This window comes from Plecotus auritus, assembly GCF_963455305.1.
Source record: "Plecotus auritus genome assembly, chromosome: 5".
Lineage (NCBI taxonomy): Eukaryota > Metazoa > Chordata > Mammalia > Chiroptera > Vespertilionidae > Plecotus > Plecotus auritus.
The window spans coordinates 180,717,343-180,734,417 of NC_137776.1; the positions used below are offsets into that span (position 1 = coordinate 180,717,343).

General features: G+C 49.8%; 1 protein-coding gene across 13 annotated transcripts in view; it reads left to right on the forward strand.

The window, feature by feature from the left end:
• The first annotated feature begins 1,239 nt into the window (after positions 1–1,239).
• ODF2 (outer dense fiber of sperm tails 2) overlaps positions 1,240–17,075 on the forward strand; it is a 34,815-nt gene continuing 18,979 nt past the window's right edge. Inside the window, exons 1-8 of one of the 13 annotated variants that reach the window (XM_080670959.1) lie at positions 1,240–1,417; positions 4,054–4,144; positions 5,010–5,126; positions 5,410–5,535; positions 11,142–11,312; positions 11,914–12,122; positions 12,782–12,911; positions 13,444–13,575. In XM_080670959.1, the coding sequence (XP_080527085.1) occupies positions 1,254–1,417; positions 4,054–4,144; positions 5,010–5,126; positions 5,410–5,535; positions 11,142–11,312; positions 11,914–12,122; positions 12,782–12,911; positions 13,444–13,575 (1,140 nt within the window). In that variant the 5' untranslated portion in view covers positions 1,240–1,253. Of the gene's footprint in view, positions 1,418–2,442; positions 2,675–4,053; positions 4,145–4,957; positions 5,127–5,409; positions 5,536–11,141; positions 11,313–11,913; positions 12,123–12,781; positions 12,912–13,443; positions 13,576–17,075 lie in introns of those variants that run through there. The other 12 variants (XM_080670964.1, XM_080670965.1, XM_080670966.1 and 9 more) reach the window with 12 other exon arrangements.

Below are 17,075 nucleotides of genomic sequence, written 5' to 3' on the forward strand. Positions count from 1 at the left end.
GCTCAATGAAGGTGGGAGCATTGACAAACAAGTCTATCTTGGGGATAGCAAGAGACATTTTACAAAGGTGTTTGACCTAGGCCTGGAAGCAGGAAGTTTATCTTGGGCAGCAAGAAGGACATCTCTTACTCTGAAGAGGGGGGACTTAAGAGTGAGTGGGGAAGACAAAGATGGGGGAGGGAGGGAGAAGGTGGAGGGTGTCCCACTTGATGGCTTTATTTTTCTCTATGAAAAAGAAGAGTCGGAGTATGGGATGGGGAAGAGGCAAAGGTTTGGAAAAGCCACCGTGGGGAAGGGGGAGGGTTTGGGGACAAATAGAACAATCGCTGGACAGTGGTTTGTGGGTTTGGTCTTTGCAGAGCCAACCAGATGGTTGGGTTACAGGGATTGGGGACCCACCATTGATTCACCAGGGAGAAAATGAACCGGTCAAAGGGACTGGAACGCTCCCTAACGCTGAAAAATGACTGTGAGAGCAAGGCAGAAAAGCAGGTCTGTTTGGAGAGGATGGAGTTGGAATTTAAAGTTTCAGGTAGATTAGTTGTGTGACCCCGAAGGTGCCTGGCTGAGGTGCGGGGAAGGCCTTGGAGATGAGCACGCCAAGGAACTGGAAGCCAGGTTGGCCCTGAGGGTGTTGAAGTCTCTCAGAATCCAGGGCGGAACCGTGAGCCACGTGACAGCCCCTCATGATTGGCTGACAGTGAAACATAGTTGAGAAGATGGCGGCTCAGCGAAAACCTCATCACAGAAGGTCTGTACACTCAGTGGCATTCAGTGTACAGGACTCCGTGAGGAGCAAGCGGGACTCGGACCCTTCCTCATGTCTGGACAAAGACAGAGGCGATGTGGGAAGGGGAGAGTGGGTGGTGTGCAGAGGCCGGCCCCATCTCTGTACCGACAGCAGAGCAGACAGGGCTGGATTCCCAGGGGCAGGGCGCCGCTCGGGCCACTAACTTGTTCTGTGCCGTTTCCTAAAACGTATCAAATGGAGCAGGTTAGAGTTCTGTCGCCTCTCTGAGTTCTGGGACTCGAGGAGGACCGCAGGCAGGTCAAAAAGGCGGAGGGGGACAGCAGGGCCAGAATCTTGGGGCCGGCCGGCCGGGCCCGCCGGTGGCGTCGCGCGTCTCCATGGCGACGGGCAGCGTGGCCCGGAAGTAGGCGGTGCTTAAGACGGGCGGGGCATCTCTATGACGCCAGGGTCCGGGCCTAAATGGCGAAACCGGAGAGGCTCACCGGGGGGTTTGAACTGGCCAATGGGCGAGCTTCCGACCGGGTGTCGGAAAAGGAGGCGGAAGCGGGGAGGAGCCGCCGTTGCAGCAGGACTACATCCGCCGCGGCGTCTCCATGGCACGACCCTGGCCTCCGACTTCAACGACTTCATAAGGAGGCGTTTCTGGGCGCAGCCGTGTCGCTCCTGGTGAGAGGCCGCCGGCAGGCGGGACCCCAGGGCGCTCAGGGGCGTCCCGCGGCCATCGCCGGGGCCGGTCCCCGTGGACCGGATGGTCCCGGCCGGGGTCGCCGCGTCCCGCCGCCCCCGCGTCGCCCCCAGCCTGCAGCCCGCTGGCGCGCTGGCCCCGCTCCCGTCAGAACCTGACCCCCCGCCCCGCCCACCGGCGCGGGCCTTCTCCTCCCGCTAACTGGCCGGCCGGCCGCCCCCTCCTCACCTGGCGCCCGGCGGGGCTCGGCTCGCTCCTCTGCTGCCCTCCGGCAGGGCGTCGCCTTCTCTCTATGGGCAGAAACTGGTCCCCTTCTGCCCGCTGGTGGGTGGTCATCCCTCCGCTGACGGAGACTGGCCCCCCGCCCTCTTGCCTGCCTATGGGCGTCGCCGGGTTCGCCCTTCCCTCCCGGGGGCCTCGCACGGCAGTTATTGCCCGATCTTCGGACGCAGCGCTGTCCCCCCGGGTTCACCCGCTCGAGGTCCCGCTCCGCTTCCCTGCACAGCCAGGCGTCCAACCCGCTCTAACTCGGATACTAGATCCCAGCGGCCGCTGCTGCGACCGAGAGGATTTCCCCTCCTCCGTCGGCGGTACCCACTCGCGGCTGAGCGCCCCTGTCCCCCGTCGCTCCGTTCTTCCCTCCTTCAAATACTATTGGTCCTCTCCGGTAGCTATTCAGCCGGGAACGCCCCTTCTCCTAGGAGACTGTTGCCCTGGCCCCGCCACGAATATCCCCACACACCCCCAGCTCCCTGCGCTGGTTGCGGCCCTTTCGGGCCCACTTGGGGCCTAGCGGTTCTCTCCCCCCAGCACCTCAGGTTTTCTTCCTGATGGCCCCCCACCCTCCCTCCTGGGTGGGGCCCGGGCGTGGTGGTCCTTTCCCCCAAGGTTCCGCCTCCCGTTCCTCCTCGGGGAGGGGAGCTCCGCCCCCCGCACTCAGTAGCGCCCACCCGCCGCCCTGCAGGTCGCTCAGCCTCTCCTCTCTCCCCCCACTTTGGCAGGACAGTTGCTGTGCGACTTGGACAGTAGAGAGGAGCGCCTCCCAAGTTTTCATCCAACTGCCACCCCCAAAGCTTCCACCCTCCTCCCCTCAGAGAGGACGTTTGATGCCCGGCCCCTGAGATTCTCATTGACAAGCCCCTCTGAGTCCCCTTGAGCAGAGCCTGCTGACCCAATTGCCCACCTTTGCGGCTTTGATGCCTAGTCATGTCTGCCTCATCCTCAGGCGGCTCCCCCAGGTACTGCCAACGTGGGGGGCGCCTCCGCCCAAGGGCAGGGAAAGGTGGTCAGGGGCTCCCAGGCCAGGCTTGCAGGAGGCTTCTCTTTTCAGCTTCTCTGTTCGGTGTATTCAAAGTCTGGACCAAAATATTTGGAAATCATTTTTAAAGGGAAGGAGGAAAAAAAAAAATGCATGCACACATTCTCAGCTCCGCCCGACTCCCTCCCTGCCTCCCTCTCTTCCCAGGTGTCCCAGTTCCTGGTAGCAAAATAGGGCCACTATTGTTGTCTCAATGGAGCACAAGGCTCAATCTTTTTGAAAGAAGACCAGGTGTAAATAAATGACAGTGATGTAGGAGGTGGATGTGGCAGTTAGCAAGGTGTTCATGGAATCCAAGTGGTTTGATGGGAATTCCGCTCAGGGGAAGAGGTGACCCAAATCTACTGGCTTCAAGTAAATAGAAATGTTCTAAGTGGGGAAGGAAATAAACCTGTCTATTAGATTTTGGTGTTTCTTGGTTAAATGATTAGTAGGGCTCAATAAATTTTTTTTTTATTAAGGTATAATATAGTACAGCAAAATGCATGTTAAAAGGCTCAAGATTTTTTATGTCGCATTTTATGTTGCATTATTTTCCCAGGTATTTGTGGGGAGGGCAAAGTCATATTTTGGGGCTGTCGGAGGCTGTCCGTGGAATGGATCAAATGAATTTTCAGGTCCCTTCCCATCTTGGAATTCTTGGATGTGATACTGCCAAATTTGGGGGATTAAATGTTGGCTACCTTTGCAAATCTGGTGGTAGGGCTGTTCGCGTCTAAGCAAGATGAATTACACGTGGTATTTAAAAACAACAACCCAAAACAAAAACAGCCCTGCTTCTTAGGAGCTTAGAAAGTATCAAGTGGGGTATTTGGGGAAGTAGTAATTTTTCCTTCTGTTGGATATATGACTGTTAATTTTATGAAGTTGAGTCACAGGGACTTGGTTCCCGAGCTTATTGCTCTGTCTTTTTACGCCAGCCATTCCCCGAGCCACCTCTGCTCCAGGCACTGTCCTGGGTCCTTTCACCGTACCTACCCCAGCTGCTGCTCATGTGCTGCCTGTTCCTTGTCACCTGACAGGATGACAGCTGGGCTTTTCAGCAAAAGGTCACAATACATGTGATGCGATGGCAGGTTAAAAGGCCAGCCTGTGAATGCCAGCCCCGCTGTTTCCATCCCACTGCCGGGCACACCATGCATGTTTGGTGCTCATGTAAAGGGAGCCAAGTGATTCCAGACCAGCTCTCCTAGCCGCCAACTTGTTACCCACCATATGTAGTGTATACTTTTGGGAGATCTAAGCTATAGAAGAACCCTAATTTTCTGGTAGTAATCTGGTTCTTGTACCTGGGCGCAGGTTTCCATCGTGTGGGAAGAACGGAGTAACAAGTCTCACGCAGAAAAAGGTCTTGAGGACAGCTTGTGGCGCACCCAGTGTGACTGTGACGGTAGGTGATGTGCGCCCGGAGCAGCCCTCCAGTCTGCAGACCTGCCCAAAGCGCTTCTGCACGTCTTTTCCAGGAGCTGCCTTACCTGCTGGCACCGCTGTAGCGTGGCACTTTGCTAGGGGCCTTCTGCTCATCGATTGGGGGTTGTTTTGCTTGTGGTAAGGCTGCCGGGTTGAGCAGGTTGTCTTACACCTGGACAAATTCCCAAAGTCTTTGGAACAGATTTTAATAATAATAATAATGATGAAGAAGAAGAAGAAGAAGAAAATAAGATTGGGGAGGGGGTAGGAGCTGATGGTGAGTGAGGGGTATGTAGCTGGGATTTTGCCTTGTTTATACTTTTTTAGAATCTATACAACCTTCTCACCTTGGCATTTCCTCCAGCTCTCTCTTTTCATCGCCTCTTACCCGCCTGCGGCCTGATTTATTTATTGTGCCCCGTAATCATTTTGTGTGTTTGCTGTGCTAACACGCATGCCCAGTACCGATCATGGCGTAGAAGGGTTTGTCCGCTTCCCAGCTGTGCTGCGCTGAGTCTAAGGGGGAGCTCTGCGTTCCAGCAGGCTGGGCCGGAGATCCAGCTCGAGCACCTGGGGCCTGGGCTCTTGTAGAACCTGCGGGTCTTGCAGACCCTTCTCTCAGTCGGACCTGGGTGTCTGGCGGTCTTCAGCTGGAATCTCTGCAGGAGCCTGCCGAATGGCACTGCCGCCTTGGTCTCTGCCTGCATGCCGGTAGTTAGTAGCTGTCCTGCTCGCTTGGTGGCGAGGCTCTCAATGGCCCCGAGAGGCTGCGAGTTCTGTTTTTTATGCCCAGTTTACTCATCCACAGATCAACCTTTTTTGTGTTGTCTTCCTCGGCCTGCCAGAAGCGAACTATGAAGGACCGCTCTTCAACTCCCCCCTTACATGTTCATGTGGATGAGAACACCCCTGTCCACGTCCACATAAAAAAACTCCCGAAACCAGCAGCGACCAGCAGCCAGGTAGGACCATGCCCGTGGGGCAAGGTGAAGGCTGTGGAGCAGGGCGACACGTCTCCGCTCAGCCTCCTTGCGCTCCTAACTCCAAAGGTTTGACAGACGAACGCACGTGCTGTCAGAGGTCAGTTGCCTGGTTAGAAGGTAGGCAGGACTGTCATCTAGGAGTGGCGGCGGCAGCCGTAGTCAGAAGAGGCTCCCTTGCAGAGTTGGAGATGGATGCCATCTATCAGAGTGACACCACAGCCGGCTGTGTGGGGAAGTGACCCTGGTTTGTCCTTTTCCACAGAAATCTCATAAGCGCGGAATGAAAGGGGACACCGTGAATGTGCGGCGGAGTGTCCGGGTGAAAACCAAGGTACCTTGGATGCCCCCCGGAAAATCATCTGCCCGGCATGTGGGATGCAAGTGGGAGGTAGGCTCACTCTTGTTCAGGCTTTTCTCCTCGGACTAGTCAGGGTCTATCTAGCAGGCCTCAAACTCGGTACGATTCAGGGTCGGCTGTAGCTGTTAGAGACATCCAGTAGGTCCCGTTTACTGAGAGCCTTGCTGAACCCTGAAAGTACGTGAGTCTTCTTGAGTCCTCACAACAGTGAGATGTGGTAGGTCCCGCTCTCCTCATGTACAGATGAGGAAATCAAGGCCCGGACAGGTGAGGGCTCACAGAGAAAGTAGCAAAGCTGGAGTGAGTACTCAAGGGGGTCTCATTCTAGGGGCTGTCCTCTTGACCTCTCTGATTTATATGTGAGGAGCCACATGTCTTTTCCCATGTTACTAAATAACTAAATCTGCATTTACATACATATACACCAGGATGTACATACCCAGAAAAGCATCGCCTCTTTTGAGGTAGTCACCGTTAAGACCGTGCACAGATTCCACAGTGTCATCAAAGCCACTTTTGGAATAAACTGATGCATAATGGCCTTCAGACTTAGTTGTCAAGATAACAAGAGAACTGTTGTCTTTTTTTAGCCACACCTCAACATGCCTGTCCATCCATCTCTGCAGTAGTTCATGCTGCGTATGTTTATTGAGACTTACGCCAGCTCTGTGGGGCGCGGGGTTACACCTGCAGCGTACAGCTATGCCCATTCTAGTCAATTGCAGTGAAAAAATTCAAATGATAAGACAAGGCCTTTGGTCATGTTTTAGACAGAGGTCTCATTATTGGGACAAATAAAACACTTGAGGCTACTTTACGATGATGATACCTGACCTATTTTGGAAGATTCAGTTTTCTGAAAGCTTACTGCTTCTATAATTAACAATAAATAAAAGTAATTATTCTAAAGTTCCTAATCATACTTATGGTTTTGACTCCCTGATTTACCTGTTTGTCCCTAAGAGATAACTGGAGTGTGGGCGATTCTAGGGAATAAGGAAAAGTGTTCTGACAGTTTTGAGAGGATCATGAAACCGATTCGACTGTTCTGGAGATAGCTTGGCAGCATCTATTCAAACATTGCTTCTAGTTTTACATTTAGGAATTTATATTTATTTTTATTTAATGTATTTTTATTGATTTCAGAGAGGAAGGGAGAGGGAGAGAGATATAGAAACATCAGTGATGAGAGAGAATCATTGATCGGCTGCCTCCTGCACGCCCCCCACTGGGGATGGAGCCTGCAACCCTGGCATGTGCCCTTGACCAGAATCGAACCTGGGACCCTTCAATCCACATGCCGACACTCTATCCACTGAACCAAACCAGCTAGGGCATAGGAATTTATCTTCAAAACGTCACAGAAGAGCCCTGGCCAGTTTGGCTCAGTGGATAGAGCATCGGCCTGCGGACTAAAGGGTCCCGGGTTTAATTCCGGTCAAGGGCATGTACCTTGGTTGGAGGCTTCTGGCCCAGGTCCTGGTCAGGGCTCATGCAGGAGGCAACCAATTGATGTGTTTCTCTCACATCGATGTTTCTCTCTGTCTTCCCCTCTCTCTTCCACTCTCCCTAAAAATCAATGGAAAAATTTCCTCAGGTGAGGATTAACAATAAAAAATAAAAAGAATAAGGCATGCACTTATCCATGCCAACCACATTTTAAAAAAAACAGTCACAGGAGAATACAGGGACTGTGTATAAATGCTGTGTTTGCTACAGCATTGTTTGTAACAGAGAAAAATCAGAAGCAACCTAAAAGTCAGGAGGATATTGCTTAAATTATGATACATCCATACAATGGAATACCATGTAACCATTACTGAGATTGAGGTAGTATTTATACGTGATAATGTATCACAGAGCCACATAGCATGGAGAGTTCGGCCCAGTTTGTCCAGAAAGGGGAGTCTGTGTGTCCCTGTGTGGATATGTTTGTATGCACATAACATTTTCTGGGAGGGTATACAGAAGTGTTAAGCAGTGCTTACCCTTGGAGTATGGAAGGCTTTAATGGATTATTTTTAATGGCATGCTTGAATTTCTTTATAAGCATACCATATTTTAACATTTAAAATGCTTTGCAAAAAAATGAAAAGACTTGGTAGTTTTCAGAGGATACAACAAAGATAGATATGCCGCTATGGAAACTGGCGTCCTTTTGACATGAGTTGCTAGGAACTACGATCTCCTCGGGAAAGCTCAGTGTCTGTTTCAGTCCTGGGCCACAGAATCCGGAAATGGATGGGCCCAGCGGGGTGACTTGTCATCTCTCCAACAGTAGCTTCTTTCATGCTACTTGGGCCGCCCTTTTCCACTTCCCAGGGGGGCCCTTCGTGGGCGTGGGGGGCCCCAGCCTGGCCTTTCTGTTCTGGACAAGGTGGAGGTTTGTGGTGGAGCGGGACATGGTCCCAGAAGCTGCAGTGTGCATGAAGGGATTCTAGTTTTTTAAAAACCCTTTCTGATGCATAAGGTTAGCTTTGGGAAAAAGAAGGTCTGGCTTTTTTCTCTATTATTAAATGAAGGGAACTATTTCTATGATGGAAAACTGAAAATACAGAAAAATAGGAAATTGCCTGTAATTCTTCTTTAATCTGGCTCCTATTAAGTTTTAAAATATTAAGTTGTAATAGAGAAAAATCAGAAACAACCTAAATGTCAGTCAGGGGGTATTGCTTAAATTATGCTACATCCATACAATGGAATACCATGTAACCATTACCGAGATTGCGGTAGTAGTTTACTGCCATGCACAGATCAACCAGCTTCCCCAGAATCTCCCCCTGGCCCTTTCCTGTCACTTCCTCCCCAAGGGTAATCACTGTCCCAAAACTAATATTTTAGTACTTTTACCATGTCCGTGCAAGTGTGTGTTTTTTTAAATTGATTTTAGAGAGAAAGGGAAGGAGAGAGGGAGAAACATCGATGTGAAAGAAGCATTGATTTGTTGCCTCCTGTAAGCATCCCAACCAGGGATCGACCCTACCATCGAGGTATGTGCCCTGACCTGAAATTGAACCTGAAACCCCTTGGTATATGGGACGATGCCCCAACCAACCGATCTATCCAGTCAGGGCTGCAGAGTTGTTTTTTCACTTCGATTGTGATGATGCTATCTGTATATTTTCCTATTTCCTTTTAAATATTAAAAATTATTTTTCTTATAAAAGCAATGCATAGTCATTGTTGATAAATTAGAAAATCCAAATTACAGAAGAAACTGAAAAACACCTATGATCCCATCACCCTGAAATGACCTGTGTCACTCGAAACTTCTTGATCTTGTCTTGTGAACAGGCTCACTTTAAATTTTTGTAACAATGGGATTATATTTTAATTATTGTATAACATCCTTTTAAAAAAATGTTTATATTTATTTTAGAGAGAGAGAAGAAGGGAGAGGGGGAGAGAGAGAGACATAGAAACATCAGTGAGAGAGAAACATCCATCGGCTGCCCTCTGCACACCCCCTCCTGGGGATGGAGCCCGAAACCCAGGCCTCTGCCCCAAGCAGGACTCAAACCAGCAACCTCTTGGTGTATAGGACGACGCTTAATCCCTTGAGCCACACCTGCCGGGCACAACATCCTTTTTTAAAAACATACTTTAACTATGTTGCATTACACGTTATTATTATTTTGGGGGGGGGTTTATTTTTTTTATTTTTTTAAATATATTTTATTGATATTTTACAGAGAGGAAGGGAGAGGGATAGAGAGCTAGAAACATCGATGAGAGAGAAACATCGATCAGCTGCCTCCTGCACACCCCCCACTGGGGATGTGCCCGCAACCAAGGTACATGCCCTTGACCGGAATCGAACCCGGGACCCTTCAGTCCGCAGGCCGACGCTCTATCCACTGAGCCAAACCGGTTTCGGCTGGGGGGTTTTTATTTTTAATTTTTATGTTTTTATTGATTTGAGAGAGAGAGGAAGGGAGAAAGAGAAAAACATTGATTGGTTGCCTCTGGCAATTGGGGACCAAACCTGCAACCTGGGTATGTGCCCTGACCAGGAATCGAATCAGTGACCTTTTGGTACATGGGGCAACGCTTAACCAACTGAGCCACGCCGGCCAGGGCGCATGTTAATTTTTTAAGGCAGTATTCTATTATGTGTGTGTTTGTACTCTTACGTACTTAAACAGTACTATATTGTCACATATTTGTCTGTATCCTTGCCTTGAATTTAAATACTGATTCATTTTCTTGATAAGTCCCTAGAAATAGAATTGCTGGAATCAAAGGCACATACATTTTTTAAATTGTACCCAATGAGTCCTACTTGTTTAACATAACAGTTACACTCTTTTTTTTTTTTTTTTAATATATTTTATTGATATTTTACAGAGAGGAAAGGAGAGGGATAGAAAGCTAGAAACATCGATGAGAGAGAAACATCGATCAGCTGCCTCCTGCACACCTCCCACTGGGGATGTGCCCGCCAACCAAGGTACATGCCCTTAACCGGAATCGAACCCGGGACCCTTCAGTCCGCAGGCCGACGCTCTATCCACTGAGCCAAACTGGTTTCGGCAACAGTTACACTCTTATTGTATACTACCTTTTACTCCTGATAGCCATCCTCTTTTCCTGGAAATTGGCACAGAGGGTCAGCCAACAGTGGCTTAAGAGGAGCAAAGAGCCCTAGCCGGTTTGGCTCAGTGGATAGAGCATCGGCCTGTGGACCGAGAGTCCCAGGTTCGATTCCGGTCAAAGGCACATGCCCAGGTTGCGGGCTCGATCCCCAGTTGGGGGCGTGCAGGAGGCAGCTGATCCATGATTCTCTCTCATCATTGATGTTTCTGTTTCTCTCTCCCTCTCCCTTCCTCTCTGAAGTCAATAAAAATACATTTTTTTAAAAAAGAGGATCAAAGAACTACATAAATAATGAGAAACAGCAGCTACTTAATGCATCAGAATAAATTTGTAGAATGAGTCAAGTTCAATTTACCAAAAACCCATGCAAATCCTGGACCCCCACATTGTAATATTCTTTCTGAAGTCTTAATAGCAAAGCATTATACAGCTTTGCATAAACTCTTCTGAGGGGCATATGCATTTAAAATTTTTTTATGCTGATGTATTTAAATATTTTCTGAACATCATACCATATTAATTATTCAGTATGTATTTCTAATAACATTTTTTCTATATAACCAAAATAACAATTATTACTCCTAAAAAGTTTATTTCTTAATATCATATATAACATCTGGTGAATATTCAAATTCCCTCACTTAAAATGTCTTTTATGAAAGATTTGTTACCTTTACAACTATCTACTATTAGGCATTCATATTCATTTTAAAAACTTTTGACATATTTCACTTCCACTCTAGGTATATGAAAACATTTCTTGCCCCAAACTTTTGCCAACTTTAGAAATTACTGTTTTTGCCACTTTATGTTCTTTATTTTAAATACTATCTCTGTGTTAGAAAATATTCAAGGACATGTAAACAAGGGTAGGTGGCATTCCATCAAGTAGGTATGGCATATGCCTGCCCCCGGGGCCCCCGTGGCTGGCCCGTTAGCAGTTTTGGTTCTTCCTGCCTCCGGTGGACAGCCAGGTGTGGTGGAGCTGATGGCTGTGGATTTGCCTGATGAGTTCCTGTGTTCTCCCTCCTCTACATCAGAATCCACCTCACTGCCTGGAGATTACGCCACCGTCTTCAGAAAAGCTGGTCTCAGTAATGCGGTTAAGTGACCTCTCTACAGAGGATGACGACTCGGGTCACTGTAAAATGAACCATTATGATAAGAAGATTGACAGTCTAATGAACGCAGTTGGTTGTCTCAAATCTGAGGTGAGGGATGTGGGAGGCTGGGACACTTAGCCCACTTGGCCCGGCCACCCTGACCTTGCCTGGTGCTCTCTGTGGATGGCCTATTTTAATACTACCGATGAAGCTGTAGTATAGAGTCCCTGTTTTGGAAATGAAGTTTGTCCTCAGTTGCTGGACTGTGTCTTTGGGTGGAATGTGGCAATGGGAACGGAAATAACCTGGAAGACCACGGCCTCCAACTAGGAAGTTGGCGTTGCCGGCGTGAAACCCAGGCCTTCACTGCTAATGGGGCCTGTGCCTCTAATCCTCCCCCTGTACTCGGGGCCCTGGGCCCTCCTGGAGAACCTGGGGCAGGCGGCCTGGCAACAGTCCCTCCTTCCGTCGTAGCCCGCAGCACAGGGGCCTTTGGTCACACCACTCCTCCAGCTGAACCACGGCTGATAGCCTGGCTCTTTCCCCATCCAGCAAGCCACTCAGGCTGACTGTACTCGGTTTCCTCAGTATGAGGAAATGAGCAGAATAGCATCTTCCCTGAGTCTTTGTGACAGTGAACTAAGATTTCACCCCGATGCACCAAGCACCTATGTAGCTCTCACTCGGAGGTCGGCCTCACATGTGGCAGGGAGGAGGGGCCGCCCCTCAGTGGCCCCACCTGCATGCCCATGGACAGGTCAAGATGCAGAAGGGTGAGCGTCAGATGGCTAAGAGGTTCCTGGAGGAGCGGAAGGAGGAGCTGGAGGAGGTGGCCCACGAGCTGGCCGAGACCGAGCATGAGAACACAGTGCTGAGGCACAACATCGAGCGCATCAAGGAGGAGAAGGACTTTACCATGTAAGGCGGCCCCGCCCTGGAGTCCAGCCCTCCTTAGGAAGAGGAGCCCCCCCAGAGTGGGGGTGGGGGAGGGGAGCCTTTCCGGGAAAAGAGACATTTAAGGGGAGTCCTGTAGGTGGTTAGGAGTTAGGCAGGTGGATGCTGGGGAACATCTTGTGTGAGGGCCCCAAGATGGGAGGATTCTGTGACTGAGAAATGGAAAGCAGGCCAGAGTGAGGAGGGTGGGTGGGCAGAGGCAAGGGGTGCCGTGGAGTTTGTCAGGGGCTGGCTCTTAGCGGCCCCTTTGAGGAGTTTGCATTGAGGGCAATTGGGAGCCATGGCAGGGTTTTCAAAGCAGGAAATGGTGTAACCAGATTTGGCTCCAGTGTAGAGAGTGGATGGGAGGGCTCCAAAGCTGATCTGAAGATGGTTAAGAGGCCAGGGCAGTGGCCAGGGGCAGGACAAGTAGGGCTGTAGGTGGCATCATGTGACCTGGTGTGGACGCCCTGCTTTGGTGCCCAGGTGTCTCTCTAGGCCACTCGGACCAGAGGGCTACCTCTTCCCCCCTCCCCCACCGTTCCTTGACTGGGAGATGAGGCTCACAGGGCATTGTGAGGCGAGCCTCAGAGCTCCGGGCTGCTGGGGCCTGAGAGGCTCAGAGTCCTCCCTTCTGGCCCCAGGCTTCAGAAGAAACACCTCCAGCAGGAGAAGGAGTGCCTCATGTCCAAGCTGGTGGAGGCGGAAATGGATGGGGCTGCCGCTGCCAAGCAAGTCATGGCCCTGAAGGATACCATCGGAAAGCTGAAGACGGTGAGTGGCAGGCAGAGCAGCCTAGCGACTGGGCCCAGAGGGGGCAGCCACAAGCTAGGGTGGGGGCTCTACGTAGTCATCAGGCTGACTTTATGACATCTCCAGGCGGGGGAAGGGCACATTGAACTCCTCAGCTCCCATCCCCCACTCTCAGGTCCAGGGCCGGACCCTCAAGGATGACCTCTGGTGGCCAGGGCCTCTGAGGAGACCTCATCATGGGTCTCTTGGGATCACTCCACCATCTGATTCCTGCAAGTACAGTATCAGCCACCAGGTGGTGTCCCGTGCTGCCTCTGGGAAGCTTGCCTTGACTGCACTCACCCACACTGAGTTTCCCCACTGTCGCTGTCAGCGGGCTCCGATCCTGCCCATCCTTCCAGGTCCAAGACCTCCAGGAAACTCTCCTCACCACCCTGGCCCTGAACACAGCCCAGCTCTTTCCTGGGCTTCCTGGCAAGTCCTGGTGTGGCCTGCCTCTGCCAGCTCCTCCCTTCTCTCCCTGTACCATGTAAGACTTCTTGCTGTCTTCCAGGAAAAACAAATGACCTGCACGGACATCAACACCCTGACGAGGCAGAAGGAACTTCTCCTGCAGAAGCTGAGCACATTTGAGGAGACCAACCGCACCCTCCGAGACCTACTGAAGGATCAGCACTGCAAAGAGGTGAGCTCCGGGCCCCAGCCCCACCGCGGGCGCCTGACTCCGATCCATCCCTCCAGCACCCCATGCCCATCCTCTCTGAGCCTCAGTCTCATCTTCTGTGAACAAATAATACTGTTGGTGACTGACCCGAGAGGGCTGTAGAAAGATTTGACAAAATCATTCACATTGAGTGTCCGCCCCTGGTAGACGTGGAAGCTGGACTGGGCTGCACAGGAAGGACCTTGGGAGTCAGGAGAAGGGCAGTGGGGAGTCGGGGAGGAGGTCAGCCTGTTCGAGAGCTGGTGCAGCAAAACGGGGAGAGGACTAGCCCTGAGCTTTGGGGAAGGAGAAGAAAGACGAACGGCTGGCAGACACAATTGTGTGGGATCACTTCAATTCTTAAGAGATGGTCAGTGAAATATGTTTTATGTTAGCAAATGATTCTGAAAAGACGGACAGCTATAAACACCCGTCTTCCTGTTTGGTTCAAACCAAAGGCTTCCCAAAGATCTCAAAACCCCTGGCTGTTGAAATGATGACACTTTCCTTAGTTGAGTGTCTTTTTGTCCCGATATTGTCAACTTCTCTTGTTTTTACTTTTTAAAATTAATGTTTAAAATGAGTAATAATATGTGGTGGTCAGCATTTCAAACAAAACCTGGTCCACATCATTAAATCCCTCTTGTGTCTCCTTTGGCAATAACCCCTCATCTCCCTTTCTTCAGGGGACCTTTATCTCAAACCTGATAGTTTTTTCATTTACGAATGCATCTTTAAGCAACATCTAGTATTGTTGAGCATGTTTTCAAACTTTACATAAATGGTATTATTCCACACATATTCTATTGAGCTTGCTTTTTTCACTCTATTTTATTTTATTTTTATTTTTATTTTTTTATTTTTTTATTTTTTTTAAAAATATATTTTATTGATTTTTTTACAGAGAGGAAGGGAGAGGGATAGAGAGTTAGAAACATCGATGAGAGAGAAACATCGATCAGCTGCCTCCTGCACACTCCCCACCGGGTATGTGCTCGCAACCAAGGTACATGCCCCTGACCGGAATCGAACCTGGGACCCTTGAGTCTGCAGGCCGACGCTCTATCCACTGAGCCAAACCGGTTAGGGTTATTTTTATTTTTTTAAAATAAATCTTTATTCAGATTATTACAATTGTTTCTCCTTTTTCCCCCCATAGCTCCCCTCCACCCGGTTCCCACCCCACCTTCTGCCCTTACCTCTCCCGCACTGTCCTCATCCATGGGTGTATGATTTTTGTCCAGTCTCTTCCTGAACCCCCCCATACCCCTTTCCCCCTGAGAATTGTCAGTCCACTCCCTTTCTGTGCCCCTGATTCTATTATATTCACCAGTTTATTCTGTTCCTCAGGTTTTTAATTCACTTGATTTTTAGGTTCACTTGTTGATAGATATGTATTTGTTGTTCATAATTTTTATCTTTACCTTTTTCTTCTTCTTCCTCTTCTTTAAGAATACCTTTCAGCATTTCATATAATACTGGTTTGGTGGTGATGAACTCCTTTAGCTTTTTCTTATCTGTGAAGCTCTTTATCTGCCCTTCAATTCTGAATGATAGCTTTGCTGGGTAGAGTAATCTTGGTTGTAGGTTCTTGCTATTCATCACTTTGAGAATTTCTTGCCACTCCCATCTGGCCTGCATAGTTTCTGTTGAGAAATCAGCTGACAATCGTATGGGTACTCTCTTGTAGGTAACTAACTGTTTTTCTCTTGCTGCTTTTAATATTCTCTCTTTGTCTTTTGCTCTTGGCATTTTAATTATGATGTGTATTGGTGTGGTCCTCTTTGGATTCCTTTTGTTTGGGGTTCTGTGCACTTCCTGGACTTGTAAGTCTATTTCTTTCACCAGGTGGGGGAAGTTTTCGGTCATTATTTCTTCAAATAGGTTTTCAGTATCTTGCTCTCTCTCTTCTTCTGGCACCCCCATAATTCTGATGTTGGTACACTTGAAGTTGTCCCAGAGTCTTCTTACACTATCTTCAACTTTTTGGATTTTTTTTTCTTTTTGCTTTTTCGGTTGAGTGTTTTTTGCTTCTTTGTATTTCAATTCTTTGACTTGATTCTTGTGTTCCTTTAGTCTGTTGTTGGGTCTCTGTATAATATTTTTTATTTCAGTCAGTGTATGTTTAATTTCTAGTTGGTCCTTTTTCATATCTTCAAGGGTCTCGTTATATTTATCGGCCTTTTCTAGGATATTCTTGAAAAGCCTTATAACCGTGGTTTTGAATTCTATATCCAGTCGTTTGTTTTCCTCCATTTCTTTCGTTTGTGATCTGTTTCTTTGACACCGCATTTTCACTGCTTCCCTGAGTTGGTAGGGTAGATTTGTGTGCTAGGTTTCCTATATGGCCCAGTGGGTCGGCCTCCCCAGTTAACCTGAGGTGGACACTCTTGGTGCACCCCTTTGTGGACTGTGTGTACAGCCTTGTTGTAGTTAAGTCTTGATTGTTGTTGGTATCACTGGGAGGAATTGACCTCCAGGCAGTTGGCTGTAAGGATCAGCTGTGTCTACGCTGGGAGAAGTTCGGTGTTGGAGACAGCCTTATAGGATTAGACTTGCCAAATTGCAATAGTCTCTGTGCTAAGCTTGGATGGGGTGGAGTCTTAGGGCGGAGCAGACAGTCTTGGCTTCCAATCAGCCTTGCCCTTGCGCGCGTGCGCGCCTGCAGACCTTTGCCTTCCCCGGCTCCCGAGTCTCCACCCGAGAGTCCAGATTCCCCCCACAAGAGCGTGGGTCCCCAGGGGCTTGTCTGGAACTGGGGCTCAGTGCAGTCAGGAGCTTCTGACTCCCACTAGGGAAAGCCTGTGGCAACCTCCGCAGCCTTTGTGCGCACTGGCATGCGCGCGCCTGCAGACCTCTGCCTTCCCCGGCTCCCGAGTCTCCACCCGAGAGTCCAGATTCCCACCCCCCCTCCACCCCCGTAAGAGCACGGGTCCCCAGGGGCTCGCCTGGAACTGGGGTTTAGTGCAGTCAGAACTGGGGTTCAGTGCAGTCAGGAGCTTCGGACTCCCTTCTGCTAGGGAAAGCCTGTGGCAACCTCCGCAGCCTTTGTGCACACTGGCGCGCGCGCCTCCGGAACCCTGCCTGCTGGGGCTCCCCCGGGTCTTCCCCTGGTCTCCGAGTCTCCGGGTGCCTTTCTCTCTACCTGACAGTCCAGACTCCCCCTGTATGAGCCTGGATCCACGGGGTTTCGCCCGGGACTGGGGTTCAGTGCAGTCAGAACTGGGGTTCAGTGCGGTCGGGGGCTTCCTTCCCCCTTCCGCCAGAGAAAGTCAGCCAGGCTCTCAGCCGCCCTTCCCTCTGCGCGCACAAAGACCCTTTGCCGTACCTCCAATTCTCTGTGAGCTTTTCTCTTTCCTTCTAGTTGTAGAATTTTCACTCAGCCAGGTTTCCTGTGGTTCTGGATGGTGTCCGTTCTGTCTTTTAGTTGTAGTTTTGAAATTGTTGTGTGAGGCAGCAGTTTAGGTGCTTACCTATGCCGC